Raw genomic sequence first — 26,199 nt, forward strand, 5'->3', positions numbered from 1 at the left:
ACATAAAAAAAGACAAAAAACATATCTAATAGGAGTCTCTCTAATTGAAATATGTTGTAAAATTTCGATGCAAAATTAGGAGCAAAACTCCCAATCAAAAATTTGCTATACTAAAATTCACTCTCTTTGAAAATAGAACGAAAAAAAATCGAGAAAGAGAAAAAAATGCATCGCTATTGAGATTTTCGAATCCCGCTGCTTACGTATTTCACTATATTTTAGGTTTACAAAAAACAACATCACTCACCCTCTTTTTTAATTCTAAGATTCAACAATTTCGAATTTGGCTGCTGGATGTATGTTTCCTATATCTTGTAGTCCCCGGAATACTAGTGAATATCTTTTAGTCGAAAATTCTTGTAGGTATGGCACGTAGTCTTTCGTTACTCGATGTGGCAGGAATACCACATTCTCCTCTAACTCTAGTATTACTGCTTCTCCATATTTTGCCTTCACCACCTTAGCAGCATTAATTTTAAATGGCGTGTCGCGTGTCAGATCCTTTAATTTAATTACTGGCTTCTTATCTGCAATGGATGAAGCCTTGTTTATTTTTGTTAAATCCATCTAAAACAATAACAACTTGCTATACACAACTTCACTCTCTTCGAAAAAATCGAGAAAAATGTATCTCTTGTGCTTGATCCACTACGAGACTCTGAATAGAACGGGAACAAAAATATATCTAAAAGGAGGGTCTCTAATAGAAGAAAGATGCAAAATTTCAAAGTAAAGGTTTGATTAGAGTAATTCGACTGAGAAAATTATACATATGAATAAAATCGGAAATACTAAAAAATTGAGGTTCTAACCTGCTGCAACACTACGAGACGCATGAGAAATAATAAAAAAATCTAAGAGAAAAGGTTACAAACGAGACTATGGATAGAACAGAGACAAAAAAATATATCTAAAAGGAGAGTCTCTAATAGAAAAATGTTGCAAAATTTCAAAAGTTTGATTTGAGTAATTCGACTGAGAAAATTACATATACACAAGTTACGACTATAGCAAAGATAGATCTATGTATGAATAAAAAAATTTGGAGCCTGTCACAATACTACGAGAAACATGAGAAATAATGAATAAAAAAATCTAAGAAAAAAAGTCAGAAACGAGCCTATGGATAGACAAAAACACAAAAGATACCTAAAATGAAGGGCTCTAATAGAAAAAAGTTACAAAATTTTACTTTAAGTTTAATTAGAGTAATTCCATTGAGAAAATTATAACCTGCTGCAACGCTATGAGACACTGAAGAAATAAAAAATATATAAGAAAAAAGGTTACAAACGAGACTATGTATAGAACAGAGACAAAAAAAGATACCTAAAAAGTTTGGACATAATGAAAGAACGCCTGTGTACGAAAGATTTAGATGTTTCTCAGTAGAAACGAAAAAAAGTCCTTTTGACATGCTTTGATTTTTTATGTCATTTATTTTATTGGTTAAATTTGATTTGATACACTGACATTTTGCACCTAGGGAGAGATAATGTAAATATTGAGAGTTTACTAAAATAAGACGTTTACTAGTTTGGATATAATGAAAGAACGCCTGTGTACGAAAGATTTAGATGTTTCTCAGTAGAAACGAAAAAAAGTCCTTTTGACATGCTTTGATTTTTTATGTCATTTATTTTATTGGTTAAATTTGATTTGATACACTGACATTTTGCACCTAGGGAGAGATAATGTAAATATTGAGAGTTTACTAAAATAAGACGTTTACTAGTTTGGATATAATGAAAGAACGCATACGTGTATAATAGTATACGAAAGATTTGGATGTTTCTCTACAGAATCCCTTTTGACATGCTTTGATTTTTATGCCATTGTATTCTATTGGTTGAGGTACTTTAAGTCATGATATTTAAGGTCCTTTTGACATGTTGATCTAAAGTAATTCGACTGAGAAAATTATAAGTATACACAAGTTACGACTATAAATAAAGATAGAACTAATTGGCTTCAGGAACAAAGAAGCAAACTCTCATATATAAGAAGCAAAAAATATTGAGAAATACTAGAAAAATAAAACCGAAAAAATATATATCTAAGAGACGAATACAAAAGTATTTTAGTTTAATTTTATTAAAAAATGGCATATAACAAGGTATGAATATAAATTAAAAATCAGAATAAAGTAAAAATAGTACTCACCTTACTGCTATGTTCACTGCACTATACCAAATGTACTTAACTGCCTCGAAAACTCGAATACAATATATTTCACTGCTTTTCTCGTTTTTATAGCAAAGTCCAATAATTATATCGATGAGTCTTTAATTACTGTATTTTCTCCATCAATTAGTGTGACGTATTTTTTAAATTACCTTCTAATTGCTTTGCTATTAAGCAAAGTTTATAATATTTTTCCGTATATCATTTAGCTATTAAATAAAAATTAAATAAAGTTTCTAATATAATTTTTTCTATATTAGCAGTGGCGTATCGACGAGGAAGGGAAATTTCATTTTTCTATGTCATTTTATTCTGTTAAATAATCATGTAGACCAATAGGACTGAAAATACTAAAGCCTTTTTACATGCTGTTGTATTTGATTTTTTATTGGGCCAATGGGAGTTCGATTTTTTACTTGTGTATATATAATTTTCACAATATAAAACAGGAAAAAGATATATATTTAAGAGAAAAATACGTCACACTAATTGATGGAGAAAATACAGTAATTAAAGACTCATCGATATAATTACTGGACTTTGCTATAAAAACGAGAAAATCACTGAAAATATTATTGCATTAGAGTTTTCGAGGCAGTTAAGTACATTTGGTATATTGCAGTAAATATAGAAGTAAGTACTATTTTTACTTTATTCTGATATTTTATTTATATTCGCGCCTTGTTATATATCATTTTTTCGATAAAATTAAACTAAAATACTGGTGTGACCTTTTTTTCTCTTAAATATATATCTTTTTCCTGTTTTATTTTCTAGTAGTTCTCGATATTTTTTCGCTTCGTGACTATGTAGTTTTATTGCTCTTTGTACATTATTGTCTCTTTTTTTGTAAATACACTGCTTGTCCATCACCACTGGTGGAGGGCTCCACCACAAAACGAGAAAAAAATGAGCAGAATGGACCTTAAATTTTTTTTTTAATTTCCCCAGCATCTGGGGAAAAATTGATTTTCTATCTAACTCTAATACACAGGCTCTTATGGGAGGCGCTGTTGCTAGATGTTACGAAATGCCCAGTTTGTCAGTAGATCTAGAGAAATTTTTTTTGTGCGCCCATGCCGGTGGACACTACATACGTACAACTTTTATTGTCTATGCCTCTCTACGTTACGCTATTTAGGCATACCTACAACCTTTATTGTCCATGTCTCTCCTTACGTCTATGCCTCTCTACGTTAAGCCGTTTAGGCACTACAACTTAATTACACATCATTGAGTTAATTTGTAAATGCAATAAGTAACTCATAGGTATTATGCTTTCAAAAAACGCTACCAACCAATCTCCTTCATATTGGCGAGTTTCAAATGTATTTCTACAATTACACCATTATTTGCCAAAATAGTAAAATTTTTCAAATACTTTTATTATTTAAAGGTACCGTATTTTTTTGGTAATTATTAATGTTTCACATGCTCTAAGAACATTCGATACACCCCACACCTTTAACGTATCACAATCTCCAATCAGACCAATGCTAACGAGATGTTACCATCGCTTAAACACAAGTTATGTTACGGTCATAGATAAAATATAGTATGCAACTCGTAATGCTTAGATTTATGCACGTAATTGGTTTAAATAACATTATACTATATTTTATCTACGACCATAACATAATATGTTATTACCATAACGTTTATAGTATAGAACAAACAAAAATTGTGCTAAGTCCTTATGATGATAAAAGATATTACAGTATTTTTAGAATAGATTTTTATTGCAGAAGAACGTTGAAATGTCTCACAGATGTGTTACACCAGACCTATGGACTCCCGCTAATCTGCAACAAATAGCAGCCAATAAAATTTATTGGGATGTAGTTGATGCTAATACAAAGACATTTACGCTTCCAAGTGGAGAGCAACATCCTCTCCCTCAAGATGTGATTGGTATTGAACGATGGTACAGTAAGCAAGGATGTACCGCGAATTTTAAAATTCCCAAGCAAATACGATCCAGTTTAAACGTAAATTGTATAAGAGAATTAAAACTACAAATTGTGAAGAACTGTGAAAAAGTGATGTCATGCGGGTGTCGAAGATGCGGGGCTCCCTATGGATTCCCCCCAATTTACAAAAATAGCGAATACAATCCTAAGTAAATTGTCTAAGAGAATTAAACTACAAATTGCAAATATATATAAAAATTGATTTTTTGAGACGAATTATGTTCATAAGCTACTATCTCTCTTTTGTACTAAACGCATAACAATATCCACGTGCTATCTCTCTCTTTCTTGTATATATATATTGTAAAATAGTTTGTAATATATATATATATATATATATTATATATATATATATATATATATATATATATATATATATATATATATATATATATATATATATATATATATATATATATTATGGTAAATTAAAAAACTCTAAATTGGTATTTTTTTATTTATTCAAATCATTAATTACCCTAATTTTATAAAAATAAATGAACTCCCTAAGAGCATTGTTTGTCATATCATCTGGCATTATAGAACAAAAAGCATACAATATTTGCAAGAGGTTTAAACTATCTGCAGCATTTTTACAAAAATCTAAAACATTATAATAATATATAAAGGAATACCATTCGTATGAGCTGAGTGATATTCTGGTTGGTTTATATTGCATACAAATATACAAGGAATTACATAAAGGTAAAGACCAATTTTTAATTAGGAGGGTAGTTAGGGGGTTATTTTCACTGATTTTTTCATAGAGAAAAGCAGGTGCCGACCTTTTCCAATACCTCACACGTCGGACCAATAACACCGGAGATATGCTTTAGTGCCGTTTTGGCTATGCCGCCATCTTTGTTTTTTGTGTTAACGTATTCGTTACCTCCTCCCCTTTCCGATGATACCTCACACGTCACGATCGGACCAATAACAACGGAGATATGCTTTAGTGCCATTTTGGCTATGCTGCATCTTTGTTTTTTTTGTGTTAACGTATTCGTTACCTCCTCCCCTTTCCTATGATACCTCACATGTCACGATCGGACCAATAACAACGGAGATATGCTTTAGTGCCGTTTTGGCTATGCCGCCATCTAAAAATACTGAAATGGAATAAAAATGGCGGATTGGTGTCATCTAGCGGAAAATAACTATGGTAGATTCCATTATGGAAGATTACTTGTGACGTCAGCATCTATCTCACTCTTACTCATTGGGAAGGTACTTCTCTCTCTAACACATTGATTTCCCTATCTCTGTAGTCGTAAAAGCTTTGGTTATCTACTCTCTTGCCAGGTTAATCACATTTTTGATATATATACAACCTGAATCAAACTCTTAATTTAACAGTTTACGAAAAAAATGCCACTAAAAATGAAAAGTTGTGTTTTATGTGAATTTCCATTGCTTGAAAATCAACGGAAAATCTCATAATACCGTAGTCTCAAACATGCTTTGCTATCCATGATTTTGATTTATTAATAGAAATAAGTCGTTTTTCGGTAGCTTGATTACAACTATAGTATTTTTCAATGCACAGCTTGTTACTTACTCCTCGGTATTGCGAAAAATCGGACAGCCATCTTCCTAATCCCCTTCTGATTTTTCATATTCAAATGAGAAAGAGAGGTAATTGAGAAGCAGCGGCTCAAATTACTGGCAAAAGCATGGCGTGAGCAAGAAACTTTACATTGAAAAATACACTATATTTTTAATCAAGCTACTGACAAACTTTTGCACATTGCTAAATGAGGATTTATAGATTACATTACACATCCCGTTCAAAAGTATATTAACCTGTATAAAATTGTATTGATCACAATGTATTATGCATGTATATTTTTACATGTATAAATGTATATTTTTACTCAGAAAACTGTGATATCGCAACCTCAAAAATATTTCAGAAGGTGGAACGAAACGATATGCCACAATTAAAAATAAAAGCTCATGGTCCGGTAAAAACAGTATCCTTCGAACTGGGTATTTGTCTTTTTGATGATGAGGAAATTTCTAAGTAAACAAAGACTCAATCTGCAAATCCGATATTTGATGGAAAAATGCTATATCGACTCTTTTCTTCTTTATGGTCTCGAAACCTGGACTGTTAATGTTGACTTAATGAGAAAGCTGAAAGCTTTTGAGATGGTACTTTTTACGAGACTTTTGAAAATACCATGGACTGATCATTTTACCAACGAAATGGTATTGCACAGAATGGGAAGAAACAGTATTTTCTATGGGAAATAAGCCACAATTTTACTAAAAAATGAATTTATTAACGTTTCGAAGCCCAAATCGGGTTTCGTTGTCAAAATACAAAATACTATATTTTTGTATTTTGACATATCATAGTATTTTGTATTTTGACAACGAAACCCGATTTGGGCTTCGAAACGTTAATAAATTCATTGTTTTAGTAAAATTGTGGCTTATCTCCCATAGAAAATACTTAATTATAAAAATGCCACAAGGAAATAGCTTCAGAACAACGGGAAGAAACAGATAACTTTTGACGGCCACTAAAAGGCGAAACACATATTTGGGACACATACTTAGAAATAATAAGTACGAGTTGTTGCAGCTGATTGCAAGGGACAAAATCGAAGAAAAATGGGATCCTGGTAGACGACAAATATCCTGGCTGAAAAACATTCGCGACTGGACCGGGTTAAATCTTCACACGCCTTTCAGAAAAGCAGAAGAAGATTCGAACTTGTAATAAGAGGATGCGCTAATTTCCGGTGTAAACGTATTAAAAAAGTATTAAATAGATTCTTCAGTTTATTGTTTTTAAGTTCTAATATCTGAGCTGTGTCCACTATTATTTTTCCGTACTATACCGGGTGTAACAAAAATACAGGTCACAAACTTAATCACATATTCTGGGACCAAAAATAATTCGATTGAACGTAACTTACCTTAGTACAAATGTGCACATAAAAAAAGTTACAGCCCTTTTAAGTTACAAAATGAAAATCGATTTTTTCGAATCTATCGAAAACTATTTGAGAAGATTTTTTATTGAAAATAGACATGTGGCATTCTTATGGCAGTAGCATCTTAAGAAAAAATTATAGTGAAATTTGGACACCCCATAAAAATTTTATGGGGGTTTTGTTCCTTTAAACCCCCCAAACTTTTGTGTACGTTCCAATTAAATTATTATTGTAGTACCATTAGTTAAACACAATGTTTTTAAAACTTTTTTTCCTCTTAGTACTTTTTCGAAAAGTCAGTTTTTATCGAGATATTTCCAATATTTGTCAAATCCCAAGTCCAAATTTGTATATGGTTAAGTACGATTATGTAGACTTTGTAATAATATGAACATTTATTTATTTACATTTTTAGGGATATTTTGAACCATATTAAAAAAGAAGTCACATCTCGATAAAATGTGCCTTTTCGAAAAAATACAAAGAGGCAAAAAAGTTTTAAAACACTGTTTTTAACTAATGGACCTCAGTAATATTTTAATTGGAACGTACACAAACATTTGGGGGGTTTAAAAGAACAAAGCCCCTATAACGTTTTTATGTAAACATATCGAAAAATAAGCCTCAACTCGATAAAAACTGCCTTATCGAAAAAATACTAAGAGGCAAGAAAGTTTTAATAATATTGAATTTAACTAATGGTACTACAATAATAATTTAATTGAGACCTACACCAAAGTTTGGGGGGTTTTAAGGGAACAAAATCCCCATAAAATTTTTTATGGGGTGCACAAATTTCACTATAATTTTTCTTCAAGATGTTCCTGCCATAAGAATGCCACATGTCCATTTTCAATAAAAAATCTCCAATAGTTTTCGATATATTCGAAAAAATCGATTTTCATTTTGTAACTTCAAAAGGCTGTAACTTTTTTTATGTGCATATTTGTACTAAGGTAAGTTAGGTTCATTCGAACTATTTTTGGTCCCAAAATATGCGGTTTAATTTATGACCTGTATTTTTGTTACACCCTGTATACACACAACCAAAATTATATGGAATCATCTGATATAATATTTCTTATTATTTCGAGCGAATTTAAAAAAAAACGAACACACGAAGTTAACACTATTTATTTTAAAGCAATTTAATAACAAATACTACATAACAAGTGAAATTTAATAAAACATTTTCCTCTTGGTAAAAGGTATATTAGTTTAAAAAGCCCTAAAGAGCTACAAACATATAAACAAAACGTTTTCGCTCTGTAACAAGAGCATCATCAGTGTTATAAGAACATGGTGAGCCAACAAAAGAATACAATGTCAAAGCCTTTCAAAAATCAGACAAAAGTCTAATATAAATAAATACATCGAAAAATCCAAAGGATGGATACAATTCCTAAGGTTACGGCCTAGGGCAACATATGACTCCCACACGTGGTAAGTGGGTCAAAAGGTAACTAGGTCATTATGTTATAAGAGGTGGCAGGCAACTTCTCAGTTGCAGAGGAGACAAAAAACTATTACATAATAAAATATGGAATTTTTAATATTTCTCTATAAATATTTCTACTACTTTAAAATAAATATTTTGGATAAATGGATTTGGAAAAACTACAAGTAAAAAAATGGTTTCAACAAAAAACAAATTGAGTAGTAAAATGATAAAAGAACCATCCCGATTATCTCCAAACTGAGTTCCTTCTCGTCGGCCTGGAAGTCGGTTTAAATAAGTATTTGAGAGAATTTTGTGGGTAAAAGATAAATTACTTCCTTCCCTTGAAGATTCCACCCTGAAAGTTGTGATTATTAATTTCCGTAACCATATCCATCTAAAGAAAATGTCTTAAGGCAAGTATTTTAGAGAGAATATTATTTCCTCTGCAGTATAAAACTAATTAAAATCTTATAAGTATATTAGAGGCGTCGCGTCGGTTTAGGCCAGCTATTTACTACTATTAATTATTTAAACTGGTCGATTTTATTTATATAAATAAAATTTTAGTATATTATATATGTATACAGCCGGTTTTACAGCGTTCTACGCCTTTCTGTGCCTCATCGAAACTCCTTTCTATTGTGGCAGTCTTCCTCCCTTATCTTTCTTTACGACATCGTCTTGGAAATGCCCTATATCCATGTTGGTCTTCCTAGTTTTCGTTTTTCTGTGGGGGTCCATTCTAACCCTTTTTTAGGGATTTTTCTTTTCTTCGTACCCTACCAGCTGTTGATTTTTGATGTTCTCAATGATTTTTTTTTCTTTTTCCATTTCTTTTCTACTGTCGTCGTTTCTTGGGTTCTAGTGTAGATCTTCTTGCTGACCTCCAAAAATCCATCTCAATGGCTAGTAGTTTTCAAGAGCTTGACAATGATATCGTCGTGTTCTGGAGCTTTATTATTTTTGAAGTTATACTTCTTTAGGCGCGGTTGGGGGTAAATGTAAATGTGCGCGAATTAATCAAAAATTGTTGGTGCTATGCGCAGACAGCGCATATATACGTTATACGTTTGCTCTGATTGGGCATTACAATGACCTGTCAAAAATTATTCAATATGGCGGCTATGGGCAAACAAATGTGTAAACGGTCAAAAAGTGTAAAACGTCCAATTGGTGTGTCTAAATGGCTGAATTTTAACATGCTTGATTCACAACCTAATTACTCTAATATACACGAGTTTGATCCCCAAAGCAAATTTTTATTTTTTTTATCTTTTTATACATTTTATGATTATAAGTATATTTATTATATAATTTTTGAAGTTATACTTCTTTAGGCAAGAGGGTGAATTGTTATTTTGCCGGCGCATGCGCACACCGACAGTATGGTTTTAGTCGCTCAAACGTTATACGGGATCTGATTGGGTTTTAAAATCATCTGTCAATATTTGTTCAAATGGATATTATGCATAAACAAATGTGTATATTAGTTTTTATTGTTGTGAGGAGAGAGACAAATAAGTAGCAAGTTTATAATTATTGTAGCGACTTTTTAAATAGTTTTTAAAAGCAACAGGCTCGTACCTTATGGTAAATGTTTCAGTATTGTAATAAAAAATTACAAATTAAATACCTATTTGGAAAATGTACCTACCTAGCTAACCTAGCTGCTTACCTACCTAGGTAATGCTTTGATTTACCAACAAAAATCTCCATCTAATATATTGCTTTTTTAGTCTATATTTTGTTGTATTTTAATTCCACAAGAATCAAATTTATTTGATTAAACTAAGAGAATAATCAACTGTCAAAAACTTTTAAAACGTTTAGATGCTATATCTTCCCACTTCATTAACGTGTCTCGGTAGTTAAATTCTGCGTCGGGTGAGTTTAAAATAATCTAACAACCTGATAGACGCAGGTTCAATTCCCAATGTAAATTTTTATTTTTTTTTTATTTTTTTTTATACATTTTATGATTGTAATTATATTTATTATATATTTTTTTAGAAAATACGTATTTAGTTAAAATTTTCTCAACAACTGTTCAGAAATCATTTCTTTGTTTCATGTTTCAATGTGTTTGCGTGTGTTTTATTCTTTTATTTTTTTAATTTTTGGTAGGTATTGTTTTAATAAAATTTTTTGGAAAGTAGTAAGTATTAAAATGAGTTTAATATTTAAATAAAATATAAATAAACTGTTTAAAGTACATTGATTTCGTTGAAATCATATAATAGAAGTATACCTTCTTACGTGCGTACAAAGTACACACACATTCTTTTTTTTTGTATACAACCTTGTGTATCTAAGTGTAGTTTCGTTAAATCTTTTAAAAGTTTTTATTATACTAAAGAGTCAGTTATGTGTGATGTGGCTTCTATTTAACTTTCTACTAATTTAATATTCGGTACGTTGCGTGCCAAACGGCCATCTAGATAAATTTGTTTTGAATTTTTAAGTAGTCAATATTTAAATAATTATAATTGAATGTGCTTTAACTTAAAATAATTTTTTAAACAGAAAATTTAAAAAACGCGCGATTTACATCTTTTAAAGGTTTATTGGTTTTTCATTTAAATACACTACTTTAGATTCTGTCTCAATTTTTAATATTCCATGAATATTTTTATAATCAATGAATTTCGATCATACATATATACCAACGATTTCCTAAATTTTCATTGTATTGCTTCACTCAACCGTTCTCTCTAATTCTTTTTGTTTTGCCGAGCCCCTTGCAGATTTCTTCTTTACTTTGCTTCATCCACTTCATCTCTGAAAGATTTTTGGGGTTTGTCTTTCTTCCTTCTTCTTATAGGCCTCTACTCTGTTAGTCTGTTTATCCAACGTTTTTTGCCTGCTCTCCTCACGTGTCCGTTCCAGGTTAATCTGTTATGTTCTATGTATTCTACTATATTATCTGAGTGCATTCCCATTCTTTTCTTAATACATGTTATTTATTCGATCTCTTCATGTTACTCTGTAGCTTTTCCATAGAAATTCCATCTCTATTACTCTTATTTTGTTTTGGTTTTATAATTTATTATCCAGTTTTAACAACCTTAAGTCAGGATACTTTTTGTCATAGTGTTAATATATTCTTCTTTTTGTTTATATACTGATGTTCTTATCCCACAGTACCGGGATTAATTTTCGTATGCAGCCTCTTGTTTGTCCTGATATCTTTTTTATATCTTCTTTAGCTGTTCCTTTGATTTGTTAAAAAAAATAACAAGTTTTTTGTAAAAGGTATATATTAAAATACCCTAAATAAGGGTAAAAATACAAAACGTTTTCGGATTAAGGAATCCATCATCAGTGTTTTAGAGCCAAAAATTGCATGCCTGAGCCACCAAAATGTATTGGGTAAAAACCCTTTAAATGTAAATGATATGGTTGTTTTCCATATTTATGTAAAGATCATCTGATGTTAAAGATATGCCTGGATGTTACCCAGGGCAACACAGGACTCTTCCCACGTGGTTGGAATTTTTTTTTTTTGAGAAAACCTCACATATTGGATTTCAATGGCCAAATGCTTTTTTTATTTGTTTAACTTCCTTTATTTCCAGCAGTTTTATTTCTGTATTCTCCGTTGTATCTTTTGTATTCTTCCTATGGTACTATTTAAAAACAAGACCAGTTATTTAGAGAACTAAGACGACGAATAGTATATGAATGTAGACCAGTAACCCCTGAAATGCTTCAATATACTCGTCGTAATTTCGACTTTATAATAATGATTGGATGGTCATTGATGGATACCATTTTAAACATTTAATCAAATAATAATTATAGTTGATGAACAAACTGTTTTGAATTAGAATTTATTAATTTAAATGTAGTTTAGATTATTTACTATACATTCAATACAATTTCCAATTAATGTTTCATTTAATTTTTTTAATGCAGTTAACTGATGCATTGTCACAAGAATAGATTTAACATGACATTTCGATTTCCACTGCGAAAATCGATCTCAAAAAAGATTATTCTAAAAAAAAGACTGTTTTCAATCTAATAGCACATAAAACAGCTCTAAAAATATTACTCTACATCCCATCAGATTGAAAACAATGGGAACCTTCTCTGGTTACACCTCCGAGGCTTCTAAAATTTGCAAGCCATAACGGATGCTAAGACTAAAGAAGATGAGGGAATTTTACAATTTATAATTCACATCCCATCTGCTCAGCGCGGTAAAGTACCATTCTCGTTGGAACTTTACCGCGCTGAGCAGATGGGACGTGAATTATAAATTGTAAAATTCCCTCATCTTCTTTAGTCTCAGCATCCGTTATGGCTTGCAAATTTTAGAAGCCTTGGAGATGTAGCCAGAGAAGGTTTCCATTGTTTTCAATCTGATGGGATGTAGAGTAATATTTTTAGTGTTGTTTTATGTGCTCTATTAGATTGAAAACTTATTCTTTTGTTAGCATTGCCGCTAGGGCATCCCTGCCATTTCTTTCGTTGCATTCCGTAACTGCACGCCGGGGTTTGTCCTGGTTGGGTCAGAGAGAGACTATGTGCCTCCTGATGAGAGACTAATAAGTTTCGAAACCGGTAGAGGTGCTTGCTGCACTCTCTGATTGAACTGGAATAATGATGCGGCTGTAGTTTGTGTTGCAACGAAATTGAAAATGGTTATTCATTTTTTATTATTCTAAAAATTCAGCGAAAATGTATAACCAACTTATTTCTGATTATTTTATGTTTTTTCTAAATTGATATACATATATGGACTCGATCTTGTAGGTAACAGCATGCATTTGGCTGCAAAAATCTGAGGCTGGTGTTTTTACCCTAGGAATATAAAATTTTAACTCTTTTTGTATTATATGTTTGTGTAATCTGTATCGTAGATGTAAATGTGTAACATAAGTTGTGCAACGTAGACTTGTGTTTTTATTATGTATATGATTGTAGGTGATACTTTTCTGATTTATTATTAGTCCCTATTGTTAGTACATTCTTGTTTTTGACTTCTTCTTTTAGTATTGGCAACCGAAGCCATTTATTTGCTATACATTTTTCTTCATTTAGTAGGATGAGGACTGCTTTTTTAATCTTTCTCTTTTTCATGTCTATTTTCTTTATGATTATTGACTCGTTTCTACCTTCTACTCCGTTCTCGTTGTCCTAGACATGATTGCCTTGATATGTGTTTCATGCTCGTTTATCCTTTCACTTAGTGATTGTGGTAATGTTAAGGTTTCACAACAACGCCTTCCTGAAAGTTCTCGTGGATATTCTGAAATATCTTCTTTGAATATGTACTAAACAGAGTTAGACGGGTCTAGGAAAGTTGGTCGAGAACACTTCGTCGACGGAAAATTAGTCGACAACATTTGGTCGACAAACAGTTGGTCGAATGCATAATTAATCGAATGTACAATTCGTCGACAAACTGTTATTTATCTTTAGGATAAAGGGATTAATGTTGACAAACGACGGATTATTGGTTTTTATTTTGTTAACTGGAATATCGTATTACACATATGTACTTGAATTTATTTATTTTTTTTTTGGGTTTTTGTAATTTTTTTCTAAATCTTAATTATTTTTAAATTTAATGAATAAATTGGCTGCGGTGGGAGAGTAGACAGCAAATATAAACCGATATTTTAATTAGTGATGTTGTACTGTGCTTCTTTTTGGTGTCGGCTCACTTGCGAACGGAGCATTTCCGGACAAGTCAAATTTTGGGCACTTGCGGACAAGTTGAAATATGCGAGATGCTGAGGTAAATAAATTGTTAGGGAATCGAGGCATTTCTGTACAATATTTTTGACTGCAATAATCAGTCAATATCAATAAAAAAAGTAGAGAAATCGTGAAAATAAATTCCCTTCACACTATATCCAAGGCTTAGGACTGGCCATCTATAAAATAATTTTTTTTTGATATGGTACAAAGAAACTAACTTTATATATTGGAGTGTTTCCGCCATGTATTATTCCCTTTGGGTCTTTGTCGACGAAAAATCCATTAGAACAAATGTTCTTCGACGAATTGTACATTCGATGAATTGTGCATTCGACCAACTGTTTGTCGACCAAATGTTGTCGACTAATTTTCCGTCGACGAAGTGTTCTCGACCAACTTTCCGACACCGGAGTTAGACAAACTCGCAGTATTCTGTTTTTCTTCTTCTTTAAGTACCGTGCCCAAATTTAGGCGGGGGTAGCTTCCATAACAATTTGCCGATATCGTTCTCGATCTTGTGTGGCATGTAACAATTGATCTGCTGATAAGCCAGTCCATTGACGAAGTTTTCGAAGCCATGAATATTTCTTTCGACCAATTCCTCTTTTTCCGTCGATCTTTCCATTGAGTATTAACTGTAGCATCCTGTATCTACTACTTCTCATTATATGCCCCAGATATTCAAGTTTTCTCTTTTTTATCATCTTCATTAAGTCAGCTTCGCCTTGACCTACTCTGTTTAAGACTTCTCTGTTTGAAATGCGTTGAACCCAAGATATTCTGAGCATTCTACGATACGACCACATCTCAAAGGCTTCTAATTTGTTGATCATGTTAACCTTCATGATCCAGGTTTCACATCCATATAGTAATACAGGCTACACATAACATTTTAGGAACTTGATTCTTAGTTGTCAGTTCAGCTGAGACTTGCTCAGAATAGATCAAAGTTTCATAAATGCTCCTCTTGCAATTTCTATACGAGTTTTAATTTCTTCATCCGGATTTAGTGTCTCGTTTATCTAACATCCTAGGTATTTAAAATGGTTAACTTTTGTTATTGATTCATCACTAACAATTAGTTGCATAGGGCCAACGTCTTGTTTACTAACCACAAGTAACTTTGTCTTTGTTGCATTTATATTAAGTCCGTTATTGGAGCATTCTCTAGTGACTCGATCTATAAGGAATTGAAGATCTTCGACATTTTCAGCCATGATCGCGGTGTCGTCTGCATATCTGATGTTGTTAATAGTTTCTCTCCCGATTCGAACTCCACATTGTCCTTCCAAGGCTTCATTAAAAATTATTTCTGAGTATACGTTAAACAAAGTTGGGGATAACACACAACCCTGTCTGACACCTCTTTGAATGCAAATTTTGTCTGTTTCTTTGCCGTCTACCAGAATAGAAGCTTCTTGATTCCAATATAGATGTTGTAAAAGTCTCAGATCTTCACCATCTATTCCAATCATTTCTAGATATTCAAACAACCTATCATGTTGAACTCTATCAAACACCTTCTCAAAATCTATAAAACAGACGTAAATTGGTTTCTGTACTTCCCATGATCGTTGAAGTAATGTTAACAATGAGAACAAAGCTTCCCTTGTTCCCAGTCCTTCTCTGAAACCGAATTGTTTGTTTCCCATTGTCTCTTCATATTTCTGCTTGATTCTATTAAGAGTTATCTTAAGAAGTAGCTTGAGAGAGTGGCTCATGAGACTAATTAGTCTAAAGTCTTTACATGATGATGTATTAGGTTTTTTTGGGAGTGGAATAAATGTAGACTCTAACCATATCTGTGGCATCATTCCAGTCTCGTATATATGGTTATAAATGTTTGTTAGTTGTGAGACATTGTCGTCATCCAGAAGTTTGAGCCAGTCTGGTGGTATTTGGTCAGGACCTGGAGATTTCCCATTTTTGATTTACCAGTATTCTGTTAGTCATTTTCAATGTTCCATCTTAGAAATCAGTGTTAATAATAATGATTCCTTTTTGGTATTAAAATTCACGCCAAAAAATACTAAGTTTTAACTGTTTATTTTCATTGTAGTAAAGTGTTAGTAAAGTGTATAGTGTTTATTTTCACTAATTTTAAAATATTTGGTACATCTAAGTCTGCGGACGGGATCCTGATTCATTCACTGAGTCATCCTCTCACTTCACTGTTTATTTGATTATGGAATCGTTTTGGCAACTTTATTGTCTCTTAAAGAGTGGAATTTCCGACATACATTTATTGTGGACATACAACCCGGCATTAACTACATTATTTTTTCTGATTACTGGTTTTTGTATAATTTAAGGGGAAAGCATAGTTACCTACTTTCACTTAGTAGACATTAAGTGGTAGACTAAGTAATTTAAATTTACAGCGCCGTAGTGCTTGTCTGTAATTAGTTTAACCGCCGGCAAGTTTACTCCAATAAATTATGAAAAGCTAAGAAATAGTGCAGATATGAGAATGAAAAATAACAAGGAAAATATTTGGATGAAAATGGAGAACAGCATTTGGATTAAACCAAAGAGATCACAGACAGTTATATATGTAGAGCGCAGTATACTAGGAGTAATAAGATGACTAGGAGTAATAAGATAACTCTACGACTAATATGGCTAGGATAGATACAGAGGATGCCAGAGGATAGACTACCGAAAATACTACTGTCAAGTATAAGTGGAGGACGTTTGAGAAAACGTTGACCCAAAACAGGGTACAAAATACAGTAAGGTCTCGTTTTATGCGGTGGATACGTTTTACAGAAAAGCGCATATAAAAAAATCGCATAAATTGCATTAAAAAAGTAGGGATACGTTTCGCAGTTTCCAAAATCACATAAAATGGTGGACGTTTGTCCACCAAAAATTGTATGTGTTTGATGTTTTTTTTTTCTCCACTAGGCCAAATAAAATCTTAAAGAAGGAATTATTAACGGAGACTAACGATATCGAAATTGCAAAAACCTCTTCTATAGTCCATTCTTTAACGGTAAAATATTGCAAAACCTCTAAATTTTAAAGAACCGCATGGATTGACATGAAATTTGGCACACACACAGCTAACAAGTCAAAGAAAAAAAGTGATATTGTGCCGATATGTGCTTTTGCCCTGGGGGTGGTTTTCACCCCCTCTTGGGGGTTAAAAAATGTTCGTCCAAACAAAGTCAGGAAATGGGTAAACTGGCTAATTTTAAGTAACTTTTGTTCTATAGAGTTTTTTCACTAAGTCAATACTTTTCGAGTTATTTGGCAGTGAATATGTTCATTTTTTCAACAAAATAACCACGCTTTTAGACGGTTTTTCGCAAATAACTCAAATAGTAAGTATTTTGTCGAAAAAGCATTCTTAGCAAAAATATAGCCTATAAAAAATTGAAAAAAAATAGTGTATATATCACGTCTCTTTATTTAGTAGAAGCAGAGTTATAGCTAATGAAAAATAGGTTCATATTTGTCAAATTCCAAATGGAATATTTTAACGTGAAATAACCAAAAATGAAGCATATTTCGGGGAAAACTCATTACAACTTATTTAAAGTGTTTAAAAAAAGCTTCATTCTTGTTTTATAAAAAAATTTTCTAACATTAAAATTAAAAAAGTTACGCTCAAAATAAAGTTAGTTCCTTTTGGTTTTGGTAAAAAAATCGAGAAAATCACCCCCTAATTAATATCTTAAATGAACTTAATCGTAACGACTTTACAAGTTTCTTGACTCGTGTATATATTGTTTATATGATATGTAAGTTTCATCGGTTTAAAGTCCTTATTATTGAAAGTGATGTAGTTAAAAGGGGTTGAACGAATCACTGATCACGAATGTATGCAAATTTAAAAACACCAAATCTTGACCAATTTTTGTCTAAAAGAAAAACAAAAAAATACATGATATTCAGAAAAGCAAATCTGACTTTTTTTGTTTTTCGAGATTTTTGGTATCTCTAACAATTTTTAAGTTATTTTGAAAAAAAGCATATTTCTCAAAATTCAAATTTTTAAAAATTTTAATTTGAAACCAAATTTTTTCAAAAATAAGCACTTTGAATCGATGAAACTTACAGATCATATAAACACAATATAAGTAAAATAATTTGTGGAGCGGCAACGATTAATTTCATGTAAGTTGCTAATTAGGGGGTGGTCTTCCCGTTTTATTTTTTGCAAAAAAAAAGTGACCAACTTTATCTTGAGCGTAACTTGCTTCAATTTAATGCTAGAGACTTTTCGTAAAAACAGAAATAAAGCTTTTTTAAAATACTTTAAAAAAGTTTTATTGGATTTTCCCCAAAAAGTGCTTAATTTTTTGGATACTTCACGTCGAAATATTCTATTTGAAATTTGGTGAATATGAATCTATTTTTCATTGGCTATAACTCTGGTTCTACGAAATCCAGAGACCTAACGCGTACACCATTTTTTTACTTTTTTATGGGCTATATTTTTGCTAAGAACGTTTTTTTCGACAAAATACTTACTTTTTGAGTTATTTGCGAAAAACCGTCTAAAAATGTGATTATTTTGTTGAAAAATGAACATATTTACTTGCAAATAACTCGAAAAGTGTTGACTTGGCGAAAAAGTTCTATAGAACAAAAGTTACTTAAAATTAGTCAGTTTACCCATTTCCGGCTTGTTTTGGACATATATTTTTTCACCCCCAAGAGGGGGTGAAAGTCACCCCCAGGGCAAAAGCACACATCGGCACAATATCACTTTTTTTCTTTGACATGTAAGCTATGCGTATGCCAAATTTCATGCTAATCCAAGCGGTTCTTTAAAATTTAGAGCAAAAACCGTGAAAGAATGGACTACTATTGAAACATAACACTTTACGACACTTAATTAAATGTTTTAATCCAGAAATAAAAATGTGCTATTTATTATACTGCAACTTAAAATCAGCAACACAAACTCTTAAATAATTAAACATTTAAATTTAATTTCAAAAAAATTACAGGTTATACCTTTTAATACGAAACTCAGATTAATAATAGCTACATGCTACATCATGTAACAAGGGGAATACCCTAATTGCAAACCCTCAGATTAACGACATCCGGATGGCAATAGTTAATATTAATTATACTAGTTATTAATAATAGGTATTTTGGATAAAATACAAACCGCATAACTTCAAAATCGCATTCAAAAAATCCGCATAAAAAGAGACCTTACTGTACATAAAAAAGATGATATAAAAAGGCTCAACGTCACAATTTGGAGAATGAAAGCAATGGACACCAACGGCTGGAGGAGAATAGTATAGATCAGGGGTGGCCAAACTGTGGCTCGCGAGCCACATGTGGCTCTTTGAAGGATTATTTGTGGCTCTCAATAAATGTCCCTGAATTAATTTTAATTTTTGTTTCAAAATGTGGCAACAAATAATAATATAAAATACTAACCGGAACATCAGGACTTGGCTAATGAGACCAATTTTCACTGTTGCTTTTCAGTTTGGCCTTAGAATATCTAATAAGTAAAATATCATCTGAGCTGACAGGAGGATTTACGAATCGAGGATCAAAACTATTGTTGGCCTTTGCTGATGATATAGGTGCAGTCGATCATTCTACAAGAGTCTAGAGAGAGGTGTTTTCACAACTCGAGGAAGAAACAGGTAGTCTGCGCCTTCGAATAAATGAAGAGAACACGAAATACATGCTAGTAACCAAAAATATAAGATCAAGAGTTAGGCAGAACATAACTATTAATGACCACTTCGAAGTAGTAAAAAAGTTTAAATATCTAGGAACGGTAATACAGATGACAATCACATTATAAAAAGAGGTCTAAGCAAGGATCGCTGTGTGGAATGGAGCATTATACTCCATATCATCATTACTAAGTTGCTAAAAAAACAATCTAAATTAAGACTATACAGCCAACTATTCGCCCAATTGTTAAATATGAAATAAATCTTCTTCAGTTGCAAATCCACTAATGGATGTTAGCGATCGCATTTTTCATTAACTCTCTTTCTTGCAAAATGTACCAGAGATTGATTGTCGTTAATCCCTGTCCATTGCCTTATGTTTCGAAGCCAGAACATCTTCTTGTTTCCCATTCCTCTCTTGCCTTAAATTTTACCCTCGATTATAAGTTGGAGGAACTGGTATTTTTCATTTTGCATGCTGCGACTTTGATACACAGTTTTCCTTTTCTTGATGGTTTCGAAAAGTTGGCGTTCTTGGTTGATTCTTTTAAGGACATCTACATTTGTGACTTTCGCTGTCCATAGTATCTTTAATATATGGCGATAAAGCCACATTTCGAAAGCTAATCTGTTTATATCCCTCGTTTTGAGTGTCCAGCCCTCTACGCCATATAGCAGTACCGATCATACGTAGCACTAAGTAAACCTTAGTCTCAGTTGAAGATCAAACTCTGAACAGGTCAGTACCTTCCTGAATTTTACGAAAGCTTGTCGAGCATGCTCAATGCAACCTTTTACTTTCCCGTCCGATGCCCAGTCTTCAAAAAGCCACGTTCCCAGGTATTTAAATTTGCTTACTTTTTCAATGGACTCGGTATTCAGTGTGATGGTGGAGTTTTAAAGTACATTTATGTTTCTGGAGATGATCATGAATTTGGTCTTTTTGGAATTAACCTCTAATCTCATTCTTTTACTGTATTCTCCGATTATAGTGACAAGTTGTTGAGGATCGCCTGTTATCACAAATTAAATAAATAAGCTACCGGAAAATAAATAAGCAGCTGGTATTTGAAAGCAAAGTCCTCAGAATGATATTTGGTCCTCAAAGAGATGAATTAACAGGAGAGTGATACTGAAAACATCGTCAGACATACAAAAGTTAAGATAAGATGGGCAGGTCATGTGGTAGGAAGACAGAGTGTTAAAGACGGTGTTTTTTGAGAGGCGATAGAAGATCAATAGGCCATCCCAGAAAAAGATGGAAGGATGATGAAGAATCGAAGTATACTGAATTAGTAAAGACTGCTTGTAGAATTATTTGCATATTTGAAAGAATGATGTGAACCATTTTATTTCACTTTAAAATTCGTTAAATCCAAACGGTAAGAGAAAAATTTAATACCTTTTATACACTTTTTAGATAATGGTTTAACTGCGGCTCGCGAAAAATTTCAAATTTTGAAAAATGGCTCGGACTATCAAGGAGCTTGGCCACCTCTGGTATAGATAATCAAACCATGGACCCACTAGGCTCGACGCGCTAATTATTATTATTATAAGCCTAATTAAAATGTACGGACACTTCTTAAAATTCTTTCATCCAAAAAGGAAATAAAAGAAATTAATTGAAAGCAAATAGCTATGGTAGAAAATTAGTAACAACTCCAATCTAAATATAAATTGTTCCTAAGAGACAACGCAAATACTCGTAGAAGAATTCTAGAGGGAAAATCTTAAAATAAGAACCATAATATTGACACTATTAAAGTTATATCAAGACCAACAATTGAAGACCCTGGTGCAAGAAGGGGATAAGTACCAAATTCGGCAAAATCTAAATAGGTGCTTATTTAGGTTGAAAAGTAACTGTTCTTGCCTGGCGCAAGTATAGGATATGTACAGGTAATAGATACTGAAATTATAAGAGAAAACAACTTATCCCCTGGTATGGTCTGGTGCAAGAACAGTATAAGAAATGTGTAACTTATCCCGTTCTTGCACCAAATTTTGAATTAATTTTTATATGTGTGTTATTCTGTCCCACTATTGCACCGGTGGCTTGCCGCGATTGGGTAAGGTACCGGTATCTGCACGAGCCACGAACGCGATCTAAGTCACGTAGTCACCGAGAAACTGTTGGAGAGTTAATATAGTGCTAGTGCGAGAGGTACGGTTTAGTAAAATATCGAGGATTTTTTTATTATTACTAGATCATAGGATATTATTATAAGTTTAAATAGTGAGGATGAACCATTTCAAAGTTCAGGCAGCGAGTTTCTGCCTTCGAATGATTCTGGTGCATCTGAAAATAATTTATATGAAGAGAAGGAGTCCGCTGATAAAGAGGCTGCAAATAATAAACATGGACGAAAGAAAACATGAGATCCCAAGAGCTGGAAAAGAAATGTGCAGAAAATAAAAAGAGCTAGAGGTGAAGTTTATAAATCTAAGACAACGAGAAAAGTGGTACCAGAAAAGAAACAAGGCGATGATTGTAAATGTAGTAAGAAATGCATAGAAAAACTTTCAAAAACCGAAAAGCAGGAAATAATATAGGTATAGTACTCCACATTTAATAATAAAGTATTTCTTCTGAAAATGGGTTTTAATGTAACTTATCCCCTTTTTGCACCTGCTGTAAACTACAGTACAAAAAGGCTTAAATTTATTCTATTATTGCACCAATTTTTTTTTCTTAATAGCATTGTTGTTTGGCTGTAGAATGGCGGCAAAATCATATATACCTGTTGTATTAGTTCGGCCCTACTTCATGAACAACATAAATTTTAAATTAAAAAATAAAACTTTTTTGCTTCTCCTGTAAAATTTACATATTGTTACTTATCCCCTTCTTGCATCAGGGTCTTCAATTATGCATTTTTTATTTTTAACCGCGATTGTATGAAAGTAATGTAAATGTAGATAATTTGTGCCTCTATTAGAATTTTCTAAAAAACTATTTTTAATGGGAAATAAGCCACAATTTTACAAAAAAAAAATGATTTTATTAACGTTTCGAAGCGCAAATCGGGTTTTTGTTAATAAAATCTTTTTTTTTGGTAAAATTGTGGCTTATTTCCCATTATAAATACTTTATTATAAAAATGCCACAAGGAAATAGCTTCAGAACAACATTAGAATTTTCTATCTTATATGTTAATTGAAAAAACAGTAATAGTTATATTTATATATTACAACAAATTATATATTATTTAAATAATAAACAATTTTTGCAAAAATAATGGAAGTGTAGGTGCGAAGAAAAATTTAGGTTTAAAATAGCCAAAAAATATCTCTCTGGTATTGACGAATATACACTCATGTACAAAAATATGGAATATTTATGTTATTACACCATAACTTAAAATAATTACAAAATATCTATAAACTTATTTGCTTTCAGAATTGAGATCAGAATTCAGTTGTGGAAGCCAAATGGGCGAAATTTTGCCCACAGAAAAATTGGCGAATGGTATTCCAGTTGTAACTTCATACAGAGCGTTAATTTTGGTGTTGGCGATTTAATACTATTGGGCGGTTTGGCTTGGAAAGGATACACCAAATTTGTAGAGGTGAGTGGGCGAATGACAGTTGACATTTATATTTAAAACATATCAGATGATCATGTTTTGCCATTTTCCGGCCATATTGGATATGACAGATTCGGACTAATGCACGATAACTCATGTCCTCATTCGTGTCGCTAGAATAGTGAACGCTTACTTTGATGAAGTGTAATTTAAACGATTATATTGGCCACCATATAACCCGGATTTATATCCGGTCGAGCATGTTGAGACATCTGAAAAAGTCGTATTTGGAAACGAAATCCCATTTCTATGATACCAGAGCTAAGAGCAGAAGATTGCAGCACAAAAAGAATGGAATGTAATTGGTTAAAAAAAATTAAGGTTTAAATCATAGTTCTTATTTCAAAACGGTTAAAACCAGTGGTTAAAGTTCGAGGACATAATACTCATTATTAATTTCATTGCTTTTTAACACAAAACATTAAAATATGTCTTAAGTAATACTTAGTTTCAAGATATTCTTAATATGCATTCAAAAAATTTTAATAATTACTTTTTTTTAATTATTCTTTTAATTATTTTAATTATTTGGCAACATGAACCATCATTATATTGAACATATTTATAATAATTTTAAGTTATTCCATATTATTGTCGACGAGCGTATATTGTTTTTATAATTTTGAACATACCAATAGAATATACCCAAGAAAGGAAGTAAAAAGTATGTAGTATATATCTTTTTAACATATTTTTAACGAATAATAATAAAATTCTAGTTGATAATGTTAAAATAAACTCACCTATTTGTGGAACATCATATTGCCTTTGCCCCCTGGGTGACCTGAGCATCAGTTGTGAATTGACAGCATCCAAATGTTGTTGGAAGTTCCTCAGCTCGTCAGGAGGCGCGCCTGGTGCAGAAGCAGCCCCGGTTACCTGGTGTCTCTTGTGCCATATCCTAACCGAAGGTGACATTTGCCGCCTCAGAGAAGAGTCCCTTTCTAGATGGAGCGGTTGATGCGGAGTGGCTACAGCCGCTGCCCACAGGCCAGCCCACAAGGCCCACACTGCCCACATGTCTCAAGTTAGCCGCGCTTCAAGTCACTGACATGTTCCACTTGTTGCTCAGGTGTGACTTCCTGGGGCACTAGCTGCGGCGGCGGCGGCGGCGGCTCGCGGGATGCCGCCTCCGAGTTTTTGGCGGATGCGAGAGAGAGACGGTTTCGAGTGTCGAGTGAAAATGTGAATGTGTGTGTGCGATCTAGACGGCTAGGAGGACGCGACTGGCGGGCCGACGGCGGGAATGAATGTCGTAGCCGTGCAGCGGGCCGCCCACGCGGCACCGGCCCCGTCCCCCACTACACATCTCTCACAACTCATAGCCGCCACCAAGCGATTCTGCAGGACCGGAATTTTAACGTTCGCTGCTGATCATAACATTCGAAGCTGGCTCTAAGCTTGCTCTAAAGATATTTACCGCTAAAATGCTTATCATTCCTGTCTCAATCAGTTGACCTAACAAAAATGTATCTCAGTACGCTTAAATTATTTAACTATAGTTTTTATTTAGAAACAATAATCTAATTTACTTGGTAAATTATTAATTTAGGATCTAAAGTGGCTAGAAAATTTTAAATGTTCTAATACACTCACCGGCACAAAAAACCGCCACCCCAAAAAATTGGTAATTTTAATGTCTTGTATTTCCTAAACCTGATGTCCGATTTAAGTAATTATTTTAATATGTTATAGCCTTATTCTTTATCAATATCACTGTAACAATATTGTTGCTAGACAGGTACATTGTCATTGTATACAGGGTGTACGAATCAAACTGTGTTTTTTTCTCAAACTTTGGAACACCCTGTGGAATGTTCTAGCTTTTATAAAATACTGAAATTAAAACCCAACGATAGCCTCAGGTTTTCTTAACATTATGTTTTTTGTGTTATTCGTTCATGTTGGATAATAAAAAGTTAGGCACTTTAACAACTACCCCTGTTTTTCGTAAATACATTGTGTTTTTAAATAAGTACGGCTAATTTTAAGGGGTCATTCTGCATGATAAAATAATGACAGTTTGTTTCATAATCGTATTCCCGTAAATGCTTTGTTTCGGTGTTGAAATTGTTCTTACAAATTGACGATTTATTTATTGCTCTAAAACGGTTTGTGATATGCAAATAAAATTTGATACATTTTAAGAGGTAGTTATTGCGCATTTTTTGGCATAAAATTAAGAATTTTATATTCACCATTGGCGTGCATACGGGTATAAACATTTTAGATACATCCCGTTTGCACGTCAATGGTGAATATAAAATTCTTAATTGTATGCCAAAAAATGCGCAATACCTACCTCTTAAAATCTACTAAATTTCATTTGCATATCACAAACCGTTTTAGAGCAATAAATAAATCGTCAGTTTGTAAGAATAATTTCAACACCCCCTATCTCGGAAACAAAGCATTTGCGGGCAAACTGACATTATTTTATCATGCAGAATTACCCCTTAAAGTGTGCCGTATTTATTTAAAAACACCCTATATTGACGAAAATCAGGGGTAGTTGTTAAAGTGCCTAACTTTTTTATTATCCAACATAAGCGAATGAATCAAAAAACAGAATGTTAAGAAAACCCGAAGCTTTAGTTGAGTTTTAATTTCAGTATTTTATAAAAGCTACAACATTCCACAGGATGTTCCAAAATTTGAGAAAAAAAACACAGTTTGATTCGTACACCATGTATACAATGA

The 26,199-nt window shown here is 32.6% G+C and overlaps 1 protein-coding gene across 1 annotated transcript; it reads right to left on the reverse strand.

Annotated features, from left to right (window-relative positions):
* Positions 1-261: 261 nt before the first annotated feature.
* On the reverse strand, positions 262-24,712 carry LOC114338412 (uncharacterized). Its single transcript, XM_050653217.1, has 2 exons — positions 24,243-24,712; positions 262-527 (listed from the first exon to the last, which is right to left on the reverse strand). Exons 1-2 carry the CDS (start codon positions 24,517-24,519, stop codon positions 262-264), a joined length of 543 nt encoding a protein of 180 aa, XP_050509174.1. The 5' UTR covers positions 24,520-24,712.
* Positions 24,713-26,199: the final 1,487 nt, after the last annotated feature.

This window comes from Diabrotica virgifera, chromosome 6, assembly GCF_917563875.1.
Source record: "Diabrotica virgifera virgifera chromosome 6, PGI_DIABVI_V3a".
NCBI lineage: Eukaryota > Metazoa > Arthropoda > Insecta > Coleoptera > Chrysomelidae > Diabrotica > Diabrotica virgifera.

Excerpts from the sequence above, each read along its gene's own strand:
- LOC114338412 (XM_050653217.1), bottom strand. The coding sequence starts at position 24,519 with ATGTGGGCAGTGTGGGCCTTGTGGGCTGGCCTGTGGGCAGCGGCTGTA. Across the intron at positions 528-24,242 it reads ATATGATGTTCCACAAATAG|ATAAGAAGCCAGTAATTAAA; the intron begins GTGAGTTTATTT and ends CATCCATTGCAG.